The sequence below is a fragment of the Anopheles arabiensis genome, chromosome 3 (assembly GCF_016920715.1).
Source record: "Anopheles arabiensis isolate DONGOLA chromosome 3, AaraD3, whole genome shotgun sequence".
Classification (NCBI taxonomy): Eukaryota; Metazoa; Arthropoda; class Insecta; order Diptera; family Culicidae; genus Anopheles; species Anopheles arabiensis.
In genome coordinates, this window is record NC_053518.1 from 10,622,527 (window position 1) to 10,640,345 (window position 17,819).

Here is a 17,819-nt window from a genome sequence, read left to right on the forward strand (position 1 = left end):
CAGGTTACGATGGCGGTTATGTGAGCACAATGTGATGAGTATTAGAGCGAGTCAAAAGGGGCTCAAGTGGCTGGTGCGTTTACAGCAGACTGATACACATACTCACTCACACACACACACACACAGGCGGCACTGTCTCGGGTGCTCTTGATCATGATGGATGAGATGGATTATAATTGAAAATTTGCGCTCGTGTAGTACGAACAGGAAACAGCTTGTACGTGGCTTACTGTTTGGCAATGAAGGCACCAGACCCGAATGCCATTTTGGAATGGCAAGTGAATGTGTAATTAGTGTTTGGGTTTTGAGCAGGTTAATTTTGCGTGTGTGTGATTCTACGAAAAGGCACATGGGGGAGAAGTTAAGCTTTCGGGTGTTTGCTAAGCATTAACATTTAATTGTTCAGTTCTGCATAAATCGATCGGGTGTGTTAGAGAAAACCACTTAATCGTTAATTAATTGAAAACAAAACTAGAATTGCTTTGTCGTGATTTGGCATGCTTAGAAACGATTCTCCTATTACTATCTCTATAGCTTCAAGTGAAAGTTTGCGCCTAAAGTTATGCAATCAGTTAAACAAATGCTGCTTAAGTACTAAATGGGACAGTCTTAAGAGCAATTTCATCGAATCCTTCTTATCAAAATGCTTTCGTACTTAAACAAAATTATTAAAGGGGTTTACGAACTAAAGATAAAATAAGTGTTGACTTTACAACCTAAATGTTGCATACATTTAGGCGTAAACATTAAAAAACCGGTAAGGAAAAATAGCTACACAATTTTCTCTTATTTAAACTGATATAAATCATACCAATTTCCCCGTAAATTGAGTTTCATAATTTTCCCATCATAAACATAAATCATTACCAATGAACCAACAAAAAAGTGCGATGTAAACGAGCACAACGAAATGATCCCTCCAGCTGGCAGCACCCATTAGCAAGATGAAGCTTTGGAAAGAGTAAGCAAAAAAAAAAGAAGAGAAGAAACAAAATCGCCGTAGCTTTTATGCGCATTACTCGCGTACGCTTTGCTCGCACCAACCGTCTCTGTACGCGACCCAAAACACAATGGATTGAAACGTGATTTGCGCTGCAATGACAAACAAGAAGTTGCGCCCGAATGAAGTCATCTTGTGTGTTGTGGGGCACAGCTTGCGATTTTGATACGATTTGGGCGAAAGAGAAAAACAAGGCAAAACCTCATAAACAGCATTCCGCCGGGGGGAGGGAAGGTCTACGTTTGCGACAGTCTGTGACGGCTCTATTTCACATACCGGGCAGCGCATCGCCAAACTTGTCAGGAATGCTGGTAGAACGTTTCTTGTTTCTCTCTCTCTTCGTAGATTCGTACATTCGTTTGATGAAGTGCATGCCCACAATTGTCCGCCTGGTGTCACGCGAGTATGCTGGATGCAGTTTCATCCTACCGAAAACAAAAAAAAAAAGCAATGCAAGTTAGCAAGTGGCACATCGTGCAGACGTTTCAGTTTCTTTTCGCGTCGCCTCGTGGAACAATTTCATTCACGTTTTTCATCTCGCTGGGGGCAAATGGCACAAAATCGAAGACGTGTGTAGACGGGACGCATAAAACATAGCGCGCAGGTTCATGCCGACGGCTGCGATCGACTGGACGGACCTGACCTATCTCGGTGTCGGTGGCAGGCAGTCATCGAAGCGGTCGAGTGACAGCTGCACAGTTTGAGACAACAAAGAACCGTTGCATTTCCATTCGATGGCTGTGTAATGTATCTCGCCCAAGGGGTGTACTGTCAGCCGTTCCCCGTGAAGCGAGCAAAACGATCTAGGGCGAGTTATCATTGTCTCGTGTAATCGTGCCTTTTTTTTTACTCAACTCACACATATTATCGTTTGTTATAGAAGGAAAAAAGTAAAAGTCCGTGAATGGAGGAAAGCTGCAAAATTCAATTAATATTAGCGTCTGGCTCCGAAGATTATCCCACCAGTTTTGGCACCTTCAAATCTATTCGTGTGCGCTGAAGATTACTACCGAGAAGGCGAAAGAGAGAGAGAGACAGAAATAGAGAGATAGAGAGAGAGAGATGAAGAGAGAGAGAGAGCTTATCGTGTACGGTTGGATGGTTGGCAGCCGAACAGGAACTTTCGCCTTCTCATGCTAAATCGTGTGCTGCGGATTGAGTCGAGATTCGGCAAGAAAATGAAGCGATAAAACATTATGAGAATGGAATTAGATTTTTCCTCCTCCACTGCGGAGTAGGAAGATTGGGTACGGGAATGAGATTTGATTTTGGGTGCCACGTTTACTGTGTGGTTTGTTACTTTGTGAATGGTGCAAGACGCAGTAATGATTTGGTGAACAAGAATTAACTAGCCAACTACTAGCGTCGAGCTCCGAAAGTCCGAAAGCTGCTGGCTCATCGTCCGCTTATCAAGATGTGGAAAGACCAGGGAAAGACCAGCAGCTTAAGGTGCAGGCGCCAGCGAAGTCATCTTCCGTGCCGAACTGGCAAGAACTGGCGCTTCACATGAATGACTCTCATTATGTGGCAATGAATGGACTGCAAACGGGGATGAATTAAATCCATCGCAGAAGTAGAGCACAATTACCATACCAATGGTTCCCTTTCGTGCCGCTGTCATTACGACAATTAAGATTTACGACGTTAAATACACGCACATGCTTCGGACACATTCCTTTCCCCATGCAAATGCTAACAACCACATTTTTGCCTAATGCTTGAGTGCAAACATGGGAATTGTGTGTGCTTGTGTGTGTTTGTGTGTGCGAGCGCTATTTTTAACATCTCCGTCGAAATTATTCTACATTTTCAGGCTTTTGTTTTTTTGGGGTCCTCTCAAATCCTCTCCCCATGCATGCAATCCCAGGGCCATGATGGGACGCGCGGGCATGAAAATTGGAAATAAGATTAATTATCTTGTTTGCGCACTTTTCCGGATTGGCGTTTTGGGACTGACTGCTTATTTTTTGCCTTTTGTTTTAACCTAAACGAAGCGTCGGCTCGTTGCGAGGGTGTTATTGCACTTTGAGTCGATGGCCGCGTGTGTGTGTGTGTTTGGGCGATGGAAAATGATCGTCACGTGTACGCATTGCGTTACAGCGTACACCGAGGTTGATTATCAATTCCGGGCCTGATTACACGCCAACGGTGCTGCGTACGATGTCTCGAGGGTATGTTTGGAAGGGGCGATGGGCCCTTTTTTGCTCCATTTTTCTGGAAGCGATGGAAGTAAGGTAATAAATTAAAGCGACCCTTAGGCAAGGCTTACTTTCGGACGGCTGATTGATGTGTGAGATCGAACCGGAAAATTTGTTGGATTTTTTGTATGTAATTTGGAAAATTGTGTTTGGAAAAGCAATTTAATTGGAATTGCTTAAATCGAATTGTTTTAAGATACAATAATCTGAAGAGTAAACACTTCAGTGTTGATGCGAAAGAAGCTACTGGGAAAGTGATTGATTTTTATAGTAATTGGATTGACGAGGAGTTTGGGGATTGCATAAACTAAGGCGCTTTGAAGGGTGGATTGCATACATTTAGGAAATTTTCAATTAGTTGAGAGATTCATTGGAAAAATGTGTTTTTGTCCTATAAACGGTTTTAATATATTTGTAAGTTATTTCACATTCTAAGTAACAACGAAATCACAGTGATGAGGACTGTTAAAAAATAATGAAGATCAAACACAAAACGCAGTTGTAATTAAATGATTGCTATAGAGACTTTAAGCCTTTCCGATACAATTAGCTTTTCACTGGCTGAGGTATATTTAAGGAGAATTCCGTGACAAACTTAACAATAAGAATAACCACCCAAACAAGACCCCAAAAACCCATTCCACAAAGCCTCTAGACAAATTTATAGCGCACTGAAGTTTCGGCCAGAAGCACAAAGCCACTGCCGTAACCATAACAACCATTCCGAGGGCTTTTGGTACCGACGTTCAAGAGCTTACCGCTCCCCGTTCCCGAAGAGGATGTAATTTTGAGGAGGGGGAAATTATTCAAGCACCCTTCGCTTGTCTTCCCGGGCACACACACACACACACACACACACACACACACACATACAAAACCATACACCGAATGGGATAGACAAAGGAAGGAATTTTAAAGCTTTGGTAGCACATTTTCGGCAAACGCGTTCGAGCGTAAGCGAACGTTTCCTTCCGCTCCGTACCCTCCGGTCTCGGCCAGCTATATAGATGAGTAAAGACATCTCGCGTGAACTCGCCTGCCCGACTGGCAGTGTCCTCTTCGCGCGTACTGGCAAAGTTTACGGTAACGGTCGGTAGATCTTCTGCTCCGTGCGATCTGGCTGGCTGGGAAGGATTTTGTTTGCATAAGTAATTAAGCGTCATTGAAAGTGACAGAAAATGAAGGCACTGGAAGCAGAGCTTCAAAGAAGCTTCCGATTCCTCAGAGAGCTCAGCGGTCTGTTTTTTTTTGTTGGGTGTGTGCGAGTGTGTCTAAAACACTTTCCAACAGGATGCAAGAAAAAAACACCACAAAACGATGCGTTTTTGCGCTGGTTTGCAGAATCTCTGGGCCGGGCCAAAGGAACGCCGGATGTGTCGTGCAGAAAATTATGTAAAATTTTATCTCCCTTTTTTGTCTGTGACGTGGGAAAAAAGAAGGAAAATATGGGTGCCAATGGTTGGTGTAATGTTTTTTTTGGTGATAAATGCAAAAAAAAACACAAACTTTTGCGCTTCAAACATTTCTAGAGGATGGTCGCTTGCGAGTGACCATCTAGTGCTAACCAAACCCGTCACGATTGCCTGGCGTTCGGGGATAGTTTCGTGTCTGGGTGTGTGTCACCCATTCAACCATATCCTCTTGATGAGTGTGGTCGTGAAGAACGTTTAGTTTCAGCGGGAAACGGAACCGAAAAAACAACTTTCGGGAAGAAACTCACCATTTAAGCTCACTTGAAGGGGGCGCAAAAGGGTGTGTGTGTGTGTGTGTGTATGTGTGTGGAAGGCTTGCCTGGATGAAGTTTTCCACACCTTACTCGGAAGCGAAGTTTTGATGTGCCTCCCGGGTGTCCTTTTCACACAACCCTTCCGTTCACTCTCCTCCCCCCTCTGGAGGGTTGGCATGGTTGCCGACGAGTGGTTTAACAGTGTGGTGAGATGGCCGCTGCCCAAGACAAATGGCGGTGACAAGTGGTTTGAGGAAGTTTTATCGGCCGTGGCTCGGGCGTGGTGAAAATTGTTGACGTAACAGATTCAAATATTCTACGAACAATTTCCATTTCGCGTTTGATGAGGTTTGCTGCAACAAGGGGGATGATGGTGGTTGTGGTTGAATTTTGCCTGTTTGTTTATCTTATCTTTGCGGAGTAAGTTTATAGCTTGCTTGTGATTTATTCGACGATTTCTTTTAACAAGATCAAGATTATTTAACTCCAAAATTCATTTTGAAGAATCTGCTCAATTCTGTTATCAAAATATCAAACCACTATCATACAATTATTACAAAATAATGCTACCGCCCTCTTCCCAGCACTGTAATTATTCACGAACACGAACGCTACAACCACTTAACTGTCAGACCGCAATTAATTTATTGATCGCGTTTGATTGCTCCAGCCCAACAGCGCTTAAGTATGTCGAAGCCACAATCTCATTCCGCAAATGGAAATTCACCACCAAGAGTGTGGGGGGAAATCACCCCGTTACCGTCCCATTTACAAGCGCGACAAACGTTACTCTAATTGAAATTCCAATCACTTCCGAATTTGCTGCCAGTGTGGAGCGAACCGCAGAATTGTGCGAGCGTGAAAAACTGGTGTTGGGTAAAGTTCATTAGCCCCACGTTTCGTGTCGTCTTTGCGATAGCATACACACACGCACATACACACACACACGCGTGGAAAAACGTACCCCAAATAGACAGTTCGTTCACTGACACAAGTCACATACGGGGGAAAAAGGTTCCATCCAGCATCCAGTGACTAAAGCCCAGCGGGCAAATGGTTTCAGTTACTCTGGAGGAGAGGGGAGTGAAGGCAGAATGGGTAAGCTTTGATAAATTGCTTTTCCGACCACGCAAAGCACCCCAATTAAGGTATAAATCATCGTTCAGCGCATCAAATATCATCGAGAAATGGTCGAACAGCAAAAGAAAAGAAAAAAAAAAAGGGACGGCAAACTCCCAAGAACATTGAAAGAGAGAAAACAGTAAATCCTTCTCGGGCAGGGAGTGAACCGCCGAAGTCAGGCATTTTTCTTACACGAAACTTTTTCCAACAGGAATTCCCTTTTCCTCTGTGAGTGTGTTTTTGTGTCTTTTTTTTTGATTCTCTTTCTTCTCGCACGACAAGTTGTTTTCCTTCTCATTATTAGTTTGTTTCTTTGCCGTGTCCCTTCCGGCGATGTGCTGCTTGGTGCAGTGGTCAGCTCAGTGGGGAAGAGTTTAAGCGCAGGCAGCTCCTGTTACCAACTTTAATTGGGTCTGTGAAGTAGTTCATCTGGATGCGCTGCATTTTTTTTTGCAGCGTTTGGTTTGGAATTATGAGACGCTGCAATCTTTCACATTGTTCTGTGCTAATGCTCCACCGGGAGTCTGGTCGGTGTGTGTTAGTTGGTTGGTAACTTTTTTTTTGCATAGCCCCCACTTGGAGTTGGAGCTACATTGTAATTCAATTCTGTGCTGTTGATTGAGTAATGAAAGCAAGAAATTTAAGATACCAGAAGTTTTAATAGTTTTTCGCCAGACCTTGAATTTGATATCCGTTATAACAAAAATGGAAGAGAAAATGGACAGTAAAGCTATTTTTGCTACGCGGTTTGCATAACTGTAGGGGAAATTTAAGCTATTCTGTTCAACAGAAAACGCCCGAAAGTATGCAAACCGGTTAGTAAAGCACCAGTTCAATCTCACCGAAACTCGAATTTGAAACGACCCCAGCCCACAACGCATTGTTTTCACACCTTTGCAAACAATCAATCGAAGTAGCCTGGGAGGTATTTTCTCACTGGTCCGTCCGACTGGCGTCAGATTCGAGTTCATTTTCCACGAAACAATTGATTCGGCTACGGCCGGACATATTTTAATTTGCATGAAGCACAAGCTCCATTCCAGCGTCCGCCCCCGCCCGGCCAGTTAATTGGCTCGTTAGCATATTGAAGCGGATTCGACGAAATCGGCTTTCCTGGAATCTCGCTCTCCACCTGCCATGCTTGAGGATGCTTTTAATGAATTCTCGTCATTTCTTGTGGCACGCGAAAGTAACTTCCACTCAGCGGTATCTTCCTGAAGGTACTTACGGGGGAAACAAAAATCTAAAATACCTTCGAATCTGACTTGCCTAACCCGCGTGGGGAGAATGGGAGAAAGCGCGTCGGCGTCAAATCCGCGGAACCAAACCTTTTTCCAAGAACGTTGACTTTATTATAAAACTTACCAGTCAGTTTCAAGGTGCGTCCGATGCCCTATCTTGCCGTTGGCTCGTTGTTGGTTGTGGATCGTTTGCATCATCGCCGCCCTCGTCCGCAATGGGAGTCTTAGGGGTGGCCGGAAACCTTCCGGCGATCGTTTGGAAAAGCTTCCAGAACGCATCGGGCAGCGAGTCGGACATTTGGCGCCCCAGCGCCTGCTCCAGATAGTTCAGCAATACCTCACCAATCGTGAGAATGTCCTCGGTATAGACGGGACGATCCTTGTGCCGGCGGGTGATCTTTCTCAGCGTCGCATCGAACAGCACCGGATCCTTGAAACCGTACTCGATGAGCGCACCGACCGCCTTGAACACGTGTATCGCCTGATCGTAGAGCGATTTGTTGTCCACCAGCGATTGGGCGTTGGGATCGTCCGTGAAATCGAAGTACGCAATGTAGCGCGGATGTTTGTGGAACAGCCTGTGGGGTTTGGGGGGTGCAATGTTAGGCGGCGTATTAACGCGATGGGAAACTATCAATCAAAAAAGAACAGCGGCATTTACTTACAGCAACAGCACATTTCGCCCGTGTACGTCCAAATCCTTGCGAATTAAGCCCCACGCACTGAACAGGGTAATTTTCTCCGAAGCCGTCAGTCCAGTTTGATCCATGTTTGTTCCCACTGGTGCTCCCCTGGTGGCAAGTCATCGTCTGCTACAATAATTAGTTGTTTTCTTTGGGCGCGTATTTTGACAGCACGAGATGGGAAATTACCGCCTACTGGGATGAGCATTGCAAAACGTTCGTTGCGAATTCCATCAGCACACACCTTGCCCGTTGATGTGACGGCTCCATTTGTTAGCATTTAATAAGCGGGCACGAGAGTGTCTGTGTGTGTGTGTGGGCTTACAGTGTGGATTACGGAAAGCTCGAAGCTGTTTTCGGTAGGCTGGTCACGATCGATTGTATCGATAGATGCTTTCGCGAGATAACCAATCGATTTGAATTCGAAAGCCTGTGTAAATGTTTCCACGAACCGCGAAAGAGAAAGCAACATTTTATTACATTTTATGGATACAGTGAGAGAGAGAGAGAGAGAGAGAGAGAGAGAGAGAGAGAGAGAGAGAGCAACATGAAAAGATGGCCATTTAGTGGACGTGTGTGGATGAGTTTTTGGGGTAAAATATGTTACCAAAATGCGTGTAGGCACACCCGGTTGTTAATCAATTTCCGATCGAAAAACGACACACACACACACTCGCGCGGTTGCGATATTATCTTATGGCGGGTAAAAGGTATTCCCTTCGAATCTGGTGATGCGTGGGGTCTTCGGGTGCATTACGTGGCATTGCCACACGTGAAAGAATGTGCCCCAACTGGGCTGGGGAACATACCTTAGGTTGCGTGTTGCTTATCGACAAGTGTGCAAGAACCGACTGGCTTGGAAGATCAGAAAATCAACATTACGGTCACGTAAGCGCTCAAAGTGATATTTAGCGTACTTACGTGATCGGACGGGAAGATGGTAGCGAATCCTTCCAGCACAGGTCCGCTTGTAAGGTAAGGTTTGCCTTTTTTCCTTCTTCACGCCAGCGGCGGCGAGCCCTGACCATTAGCAAACCAAATTCGCTTAGTGCATTCCACCACTGGGAAGCCCCAGCACAGCACTGTGTAGCAATAAAAGTAAGTTTGCCCAAGTAAACCCCTCCGTTTCGGTGAGCAGACACACACATTAAGCATCGATTTTCGCCATAATGAAGTAATGAAATTTTGTTTGCGTAGCGCAAAGCGGCGCATCGTTTCGCTTTGGCGTACGTCGTTAAGCGGGCAACGTTCTTTTCTCGTGCTGCGAAACGGAAGAGTTGTAAATAGGAGGGTCAGAGAGAGAGAGAGAGAGAGAGAGAGAGAGAGAGAGAGAGAGAGAGAGAGGGAAAAAAAGAAGTAAAAATGCACAACGCAAGATGAAAAATGTGGCAAAGAATGAATGTAATTTGTATTGTGATATGAAATGATTTCTAGCGTAAGTTTACATCTGGAGCTTGTGAGAGCGTCGATCGGTGTAGAATGAGAAGAAGCAACAAAAAAAAAAACACTCCCAGCGTGAAAGTGGTTGCGTTCTCTATTACACATTCTAACGACCAGCGTGGAAGCGGAAAGAAGCGAGGAGTGCACTGCCGTTGTTGTTGGGCTGTAATGGTAGATCATTTATTACGACCCTCCGCGTCCGTGTGTGTGTGTACTCGCAGTCCTTCTCACTAAAATAAATAAGCCCAAAGTCCCGAGCCATCTCAGCGGCTTTCCGGCGTTGACGCAATTGCTCTTCCCAGCAGCAGGATACGAGTACGCAAAGGGGTAGGTCGACGGGCGACTACAATCGACTCCTTTGCGCCTTGAAGCTTGAGTTGAGTGTGCGTACGCGTACGAGTTCCTTTTCTTTCCCAGTGCGTAAAACTTCAAGAAGCCGGCACCTAATCGTAAGGAGAAAGTATGTCACAGTCTAATAAGTTTTCCCATTTACGGCCCTTCCTAGCCAGCCAACGTTATTGCATGGGACTGTGTCGGAGCAGCTCAATTCGCATGTTTGAAGTAGTCGCATAGAAGAGCCACAACCAACGATGAAGTTACTCTTGTGCGTGTATTATACAGCGTTGTAGATTACGGCGAGCGTGCATTTGGTTTGCGGATTTACTGCGCCGACAGTTTTCCGTTTTTTCTGCTAAGAGCTGTGCTCGTGCTGTGGTCGTGAGTGTCTTGAGAGTGGAGATTAGAAGAGGGAGGGGCTTTTGGACAGCGGTGTCCGCAGGCATATCTTGAGCGCAGACTTCCGGATACTGCGAAAGCCTGCGGGATGAAGATAATCATCAAAACAATGTTTCCCTTTTTTTTACTACCGGTAAAGCCAGTGAAGTCAAACACATGTTGTACGAGATTCTTATTGGCTTTTTTAGGGGTTTTTTTTGCTGTAATATTCTTTAGGGACTACATTATGGACATTATGGTTTTGGGATAGCGCTGCGTACACGGACATCTGGCAGGCGAGAAAAATAGAAACGCTCTTTTGGTCGGTTTTTTATCGGTCTCATTTCGGCAGCTTTTCCACCGCCATTTGCGGCTAGATAAAGCGATGGTAACTATGGACGCATCAAGCATCCATTGCAACCGCCTGCTGATCACACCTTCGAGACCCATTGGGAAGATATACGGAGCGCATTCTTTTCTCAACCAAGACAGTTCAATGACCTTTCAACGGAATCTGTGTGACTGTAGCAAATTGATACTCTATCGCTAGCCACTAACCTGCAGCTCTGGCAGTACCGCTGTTTGCCAGCAGGTGCTAACTTGTAATTTGCTAGATGGTATGTAAACTCCCTAATCGACCATCTGCGACCATCGTCGTCCTCCTGCTGTGTTGGGGTGGAGGGAGCGTCGAAAACAATACGAGCAAATAATATTCGATCCCTGGGAACCCTGGGTTTGTCCATTTGTCCTAATTGCGAAAAACGATCCTCGAACCAGTTTGTTCAGCGAGAGAGGTGCTTCGGGCTTGGTACTGGAGCATGCTTGCTAAACGCCTGCAGTACTGTTGACACTCACAGCAGGCCATTCCTCGGTACGTGCCGGGGCGACAGCACAGCAGGCCGGAACGATAATTGATGGCTGGCTCAATCGAAATGAAACCAAGGGAATTGGAAGCTAATTCCCGGGATGAAATGTCATCACCCGGTGACAGTGACATGTTCATCAGCGTGATGGAGCTGGAACACGATACACGGTTGAGCACGGGAGGAAACGGGAAATGCGTCCGGTCGTCGGGCTAATCAGTGAGAATTGAGGCCCGTGAGGTTTGCCACGGTAGGGGTGGTGCTGGGGTGCTGTTGATTGTGTCCCGCCGCGCTAAAAGTGTTGATGATTTAATCCACTGCCGTGAACGATTGGCTTGAATGGTGCTTTGGGGCTTTGCGAGAGACGATCGCCGTTCATTGTTGCTGTTATGTGAAACAAGTGGCCAATAATGTTAAATAAAGTAACATTTTCTCTTTAGGTCATGTCAGGTTGAGTGAGCTGACTAAAATGTATTAAAATTGCTTCAATCGAGTTCACTGATTTGCAATAATGTGCTGTAATATGCCTCGATAATCTTGAAATACTTTAGCAATTTAGAAACTTCTTACAATAGCGAAAGTTTTCACAAAGTCCAAATTGCGCATTACTTCGATCATTAGCTGATCAAATCATTTTCTAAAAGATACGATACAAAAAATTACCTAATTCATAGCTTTCTTGCCTTTGACAGTGCAATGGATCGAACTAAACCTTCCTTTCCCGTGAAGGTTAATATCAAATAGCCCGGCAAAAAAGTTAATAAACTTCCAATTTTCTATTTATCTTTGGCCGTGTTTCTAAGACAAGCCTCCGCCCCACAACTCCGCTTCTGTGTGAAAAAAATCGACCTTCCGTAGTGTGGAAAACTTTGACAAAAAAAACTCACCATTCTACCCCAACCCTTGGGGATTGACATTGAAAAGGCTCGCGCAAAACGGATAAGCTATTTAGGTAATTATTTCCCGCCAGTGAAAAGCGACGATGAAGGTCAACAAAAAAAGAAAAATCTATCCAGCATCCCTAAAGGGTACGGCACGGTTCCTTTTTTTTTCTTTCTTTGCGAAAGGTCACCATCGCGATAATGGACGGTATGAGAGTCCTGCGAAAACCTGCCGTTCAGCACTTACTCCGCTAAATTCGGCAGCATGGATGATGGAAAACAATCAACGCCAAGCCTTTGCCACTGGGCCAGGTAGCTGATCTGTGCGATAGGAAAAAGGTTCACTGGCACGGTGCAAAAGGTCGCGCACAGGTACAGGCTGGCCGTTTTGTGGAGTTGGGTAATGTCCAGCGAAAATTAGGTACTTTCGGTTTAATTACTTTCATTCTGTCTTCCGGTGAATGGCCCATAAGGTAGTGCAAATTTGGGTGCCGTTTTTTTGTAATTTTAATTTAAGTAAGCTCGTTTAAAAGCACGACCCCCCCCCCCTTCGCTTGGTGATGCAGCTGGTGATGAAGAGGCAGGCAGGTTGGAATGGGTTTTATGAGTGCAATTTTTATTCCGGATGGCCTTTGCGCGGGCAGCTTGAGTACCGTTTCGATGATGATTTTTTAATTGGAGTGCTTTATTTTGACATTTCGCTGAAGGTTGTTTTTGTAAATATTTGTATGCCGTAGCTCTGGACCAGCTTTTTGACAGTCGTATTATGTCATGCGGATTGCATAACTCACAAATGAACGAACGAAAATCTCACGATGGAGGCGCCTAGCTTCTGTTAAACCGATTCAAATTCACACTTAAAAAATAAAGCAAAAAAAAGAAACTGCACGTACCATCATTGTCTAGCACACATCAGTGATGGCAAGTGAATGAAAAGTAAACTCTACCGCCGTACAGTGTGTTTATCTTACCATGGGAAGCAAATCGTTATCCATCCACCAGGCGCTACCTAACGTACGAGAGACTGAACGTTTTTGCTTCACCTACAGCATTTCGCGCGTTCCGATTTGCTCGCAAGGACAAAGTTAAGTACATACCATTCGTTTGGATGTCGCTACGGTAATTACCGGTACCGGTTAGGTAGCCTCTAAATTGCCCCGTAAAAAGGTTGCAAGGGGTTGGGAAACAGGGAGAGGATGCGGACAGCGGACAACTGCAGACGCCATCATCATACCACTGACAGACGATTACCGCCTTCATGACAGCCATCGGTGTTACCAATTTCAAACACCCTCTACCCTGCAATGACAGCAGCGTTCCTGGCCCTGAAGACTGGCCAAACTTTAGTTGATCTTGTACGGTACGGCATACAAAAAAAGGTACAAAGCCATTAAACTGTGAAACTCTGCTAAGGTGAGAGGAGGAAGAAACGCTTCAGATGATGTAGGTGACGCTCTTGATGTAATAAAAAGGAAAAAATCGCGATCGTTTCACTGAACAAAGAGTGCTTAAATTGGCATTGGGGAGGGGGGGGTGACATCGCTGGTTCGAATTTGTCACAGCCGAGTATGTATGGCAGAAGTTTGCTTATTCGCTTGTCGTGCTTTCGAAAGCTTGAAAGCAGAGTGGGAAGATTGGGGAGAAGAAGCTGTGTGAGAGAGAGCATGCGAGCATTTCATTTCATTTTCACCATTTATCGTTGTCGTTTAATCTGTCACATGGTAAGCGAACATGGTTAGCTGTGTATGTGTTTGAGTAAGTCTGATTTTTTCGCCTGAAAATGATTGTTTGTGTGCTCGTGTTGGAGATAGGCGAATAGGACAAATTGAGCTTCCCTATTAGGTGCGTCTGGTGGATCGTTTGAATGTAGCTGTGTGTTTTTATTCAACTAAACCGTGCAAATTCATTCTGTGATGGTATTAGTTACATTTCCGCTTTGGTTGATGGACGGCAAAAAGCTCCGTAAAGTGATTGTCACTGGAAATAGGTCATGAAAACGATCATTAAAAGGAGAGACCTCTTATATAACTTCTTATTTATTAACAAAAGAACAAAAAAAACAATAACGCCCCAATAGTTGAATGCCTAACACTAAAGAAGAGATGTTTAATAGGTACTTTATGAAGTCATTGATATAATACGGTCGTTTGTTTGTATAAAAGCCCAGCGAAACCGATGCTGTGATACATTTGTTTTGAACCCCGTGCCCATCCAATCATCTATATTCAAATCGTCCTTCCGCCCATCATCAGTCAAAAGTGACAAGTCATTTTTTGAAAGGCTTCATAAAAAATGAATCGCACATATATTTTAATCATTATGACATGACATGCACCACCCGCAGTTCCCCCCAAAGGACCAAACGAGATCGATACTCGATACCGGTACAAATCAGTCGTCTGCCTTTACCACGATTGACACTACATACCCCACTCGAGTGCGGGGCTGAGAGAGCTGTGACATCGAGATGAAAATGAAACTCCATTTACATATCGTAACGATGGTACGATTCTGTTCCGTACAACGGTACGATCATCAGCATTGCCAGTTGAGCCTTCGCAGAGCGTATCCTCTTGAATTGGAATTGGAAAAGTGGACGTCAACCAAACAAAAAAAAGCGGTGCGCTCGCAGAGGAACAGCTCCATGAAGTTAAATTTGCTTTTGATCGAGAAAGCTCACATGTTTCCCAAAAGTGTTTCGGTGGCGGTAGGGGCAGCAAGCATCCACTCGAAATGGAAAGAGATAAAGTGAGAAAAACAAACACTCGAAAAAAGCCGAATCGATCGGTGGCATTGCTACTGGTTGCTGGTTGGAAAGATTTTAACGCTTATTGACACACCCAACGGTGCGTGGGAATGGTGGTTTCGATGTTTTTCGCGCTCTTTACGGTGGTTGTTATTGTCGCGTGATGCTGCTGTTTTTTTTCTACTCTCTACAACTCGGGGTGTGCCTCGACCCTTGGCTGTAGTACATACAGCTGTTGCCGTTGACATATGACGAACTATTTGTTATCGGGTGGTACATTAGCATGTCAGGGCCAAGAGGGCTGTGCTTGATTTTGCCAACAACTATTGAAGGAATTGACGTTTATGTGTTCATATGTCATGGGAAAAATGACTTTTGGTTTGGCGGGAGAGCATTACTGGGAGTTGTTGTTGTGATGTGATTTGTAAGTTACAACTGAGGTTAAAAATAAGGAATGGATGAACGTTTTCTACTTGGTTTTTCCGTATTAAACTGTTTTTTTTATGTTAGAAAATTGATCTATCCTATAAAGTATTCTTATGGGAATATCAAAATCAGAATTTTAGGTAAGCACATAAAATCCAAAAATTCCAGTGCTGGTTGTCCACGTTGTAGTTTTCCTTCAGAAAAAGTTTAAGCTAAACAATCTCATTTTTCTCATGCATGTTTGGACTTGTTTCAAAATTTCGCACACATACTCACAGTATCGGAAGAACTTTTTGGGCAACGTAGCCAGCAAAAGATAACATGCCGCCTGAAGGCACTCACCACGAGACGTGATGAGGTCATGAGTTTTATGAGTTCCTTTGACTACGTTTTTTTGGCAACGTTTTACCATCATACGGTGGTAAATATTTTATATCTTATCTCTCTCCCCCGTTAAAAAGGAATGTTTTGATGAGACATAAAAGTGTTATAAAGCACTATAACTGGAAGAAAATTGCACACAATTGCTCGGCGACAAAGGTGACAATTTTAATGATCTATTTTCCTCTCCTCGAAGAAGACGCTCGAAGAGATTGTGCGTTCAATAAAATAGCGTTTGAAGGGCCGCCTTTTCCAAGAAGATCCACTACACTAGTAGCTACAGTAGCCACTATCGTTATATCGGTGCAAAGGAGCACTTCAGCAAGCTGCACCTGCCACCAGGAACGGGTAACGAGGAACAACAAGCTACGAGCTGCCAGTGTTCGACCTAATGGACACCGGATTTCGGACAACTAATGGTCAATATTTCGTACCCGAACCATTTCCCAAGAGTGCTCCAGTGACGCTTTGGGGTTTTGGTGGGCCGAAGAGCTGTGTAAATAAGCAACTCGAATCTCGACCTACTTTCCGGGTCCGGGCGAAGCTTTCCACACGCGGCGCATAAATTCATTCACGTCTACTCCTTGTGGGGTAGACCCAACCACTTCCTCCAGTATTAATAGCAAGGTGATAATGATGGTGGTTACGATTATGGAACTCCAAACGTGTGTGTGTGTTGGGTGGGTGGAGAAAACGAGGGAGAAGCGGAAAAAAATCAGAACCATTGAAAATGGGAATTCAGAATCGTACATCGGTCGGTGGTAACATACAAAAGCGAACAGGAAGTCACAATCGCTTTTCCGGGCGGTTCACTCATTTGGAAGAAAGCATTCTCCCCGCCCAAAAACTCGGTGTGTATGCGTTTTCTAACGGTTCTGGGTGGTGTGTGTGTGTGTGGAATTCCATTCCTGGTTTCTTTTTTTTCACCTTTTTGGGGACCTTTTTGGAATAATATGATGATGATGATGGGTTTTTGGTGTGACCCATTTGCTTCCCGTATTCGATTGCATTGTCGTTGGCGGACGTCAGGGCGGGTAGTGAGCAAGGTGAAGGTGTGTGTTACGAATTTTTCATCACATCCAGCCACAACAGCTCGCGACCGTGGGGACGCTAGGTGCTACACAACGGCGACAGTTGGACGTGCAACTGGAGTTGTGCAGTGTTCCAGTTTTGTGTTGAAAGGAGCAAAACGGGATTGCCGTACGCATAATGATGGCGAGTCATAAAGCCAGCAGCAAACGGTTTGATTGTGTGAAGGTGGTATTAATGCATTCAGTGTGAGAGTGTCGAAGCATTTCAAGAGGGGAGTAAATTGGGAAGGTGCAATTATTGCCCATTTGGGGTAGGCTTTTATGAGCGAGTGGTTGAAAAGGTTAGGTGTATTTGAACCGATTTGAAGAGGAAATGTAATTGTGAACAATAAAGTTCGCGTAACAGCTTTGAAAAGGATTTTTGTACGTTGTAAGGGTAAGTTTGTTTGGATTTTTGTGAACTTAGAGGTGAAAAAGACGCTCCAAATTGCTAAAAATGAAGACAAATATCACCCAGTTTGGTTACTGTACTAGTTCTTATTAAACTTAGGCATGTTTAATGGTTTGAAAGGCCCCTCATTTGTAAGAAACAGCGCCTCTTTTGACGAAAATACATAATTTTGTAAAGCTTATCTCAACGCAAGAACAGCTTGAAGCTAACGCCGTGTTCAAAGCGAAATCAACTGTCGGCTTTTATCGTGCTTTATCTACACACCAACACGGAGAGACAGCTCCATCTAACAGGAAGCATGCCCACAAACGCTATCAAGAGTAGAAAATTAATGGAAAGCAGTAGAAGCATTAAAAAATACAGTTCAACCCACTGTCGGTGATGAGCTGAGTTTGCATTTGCCACACGCGGACTTTAAATTGTTGCGTGCCAAAGCTCTATTTCCCGTGCGGAGGGTGTTCCAATACCAACAAGCGAAGCGGATGGTGGCGGAGAAGGCACACAGTGCAAGCACTTGCAAGCACTTACAATCGATGACGAAGAGTAAGCACTTTATTTGGGTCCCGGAACATGCAACGCGGTAATATTGGAGCGGAAATTTTTGCACAGGATGAGCCACGACCGGCACAACGGATTGTGGAGTTTCGTTTTGTTGGTGGCATGCAATCGTGCTCCCCACAGCAGTAAGGAACCGCTCCAGCAGCAGCGACAGGATGGGGCAGGCTTATGGCGTGTGGTCGTGCTGTTGCATGTGCGGTCGCTTGGCCCCGGGGCAATTGATGCACCGGAACTGGTGCGGTATTTTCGCACACACGGCATCCATGGAGGCACGGGTTGGGTGGTCGTTATTTAAATGCGGCCGTTATTTTCATTGTGAAGGCATTTTGCGGCGCAAAGTCTATGACGCTTTGCGGAG

General features: G+C 44.8%; 2 protein-coding genes across 11 annotated transcripts in view; one reads left to right on the forward strand and one right to left on the reverse strand.

The window, feature by feature from the left end:
- Window positions 1-17,819, forward strand: part of LOC120904801 (transient receptor potential-gamma protein) — a 75,985-nt gene that overhangs the window by 36,687 nt on the left and 21,479 nt on the right. The window lies entirely within an intron of this gene.
- On the reverse strand, window positions 1,135-8,161 carry LOC120904802 (myoglobin-like). Of its 3 annotated transcripts, none has more exons than XM_040315166.1 (3): window positions 7,953-8,161; window positions 7,412-7,865; window positions 1,135-1,425 (listed from the first exon to the last, which is right to left on the reverse strand). In XM_040315166.1, the coding sequence occupies exons 1-2, from the start codon at window positions 8,054-8,056 to the stop codon at window positions 7,421-7,423; spliced, it is 549 nt and encodes a 182-aa protein (XP_040171100.1). In that variant the 5' UTR covers window positions 8,057-8,161; the 3' UTR covers window positions 1,135-1,425; window positions 7,412-7,420. The 3 variants fall into 3 exon arrangements, with proteins under 3 accessions (XP_040171100.1, XP_040171101.1, XP_040171099.1); XM_040315167.1 differs by lacking the exon at window positions 1,135-1,425 and adding an exon at window positions 6,601-6,657; XM_040315165.1 differs by lacking the exon at window positions 1,135-1,425 and adding an exon at window positions 6,778-7,315.

Coding starts and splice junctions, on each gene's coding strand:
- LOC120904802 (XM_040315166.1), bottom strand. CDS start 8,056: ATGGATCAAACTGGACTGACGGCTTCGGAGAAAATTACCCTGTTCAGT. Junction 7,866..7,952: donor GGGCGAAATGTGCTGTTGCT/GTAAGTAAATGC, acceptor CAAACCCCACAG/GCTGTTCCACAAACATCCGC.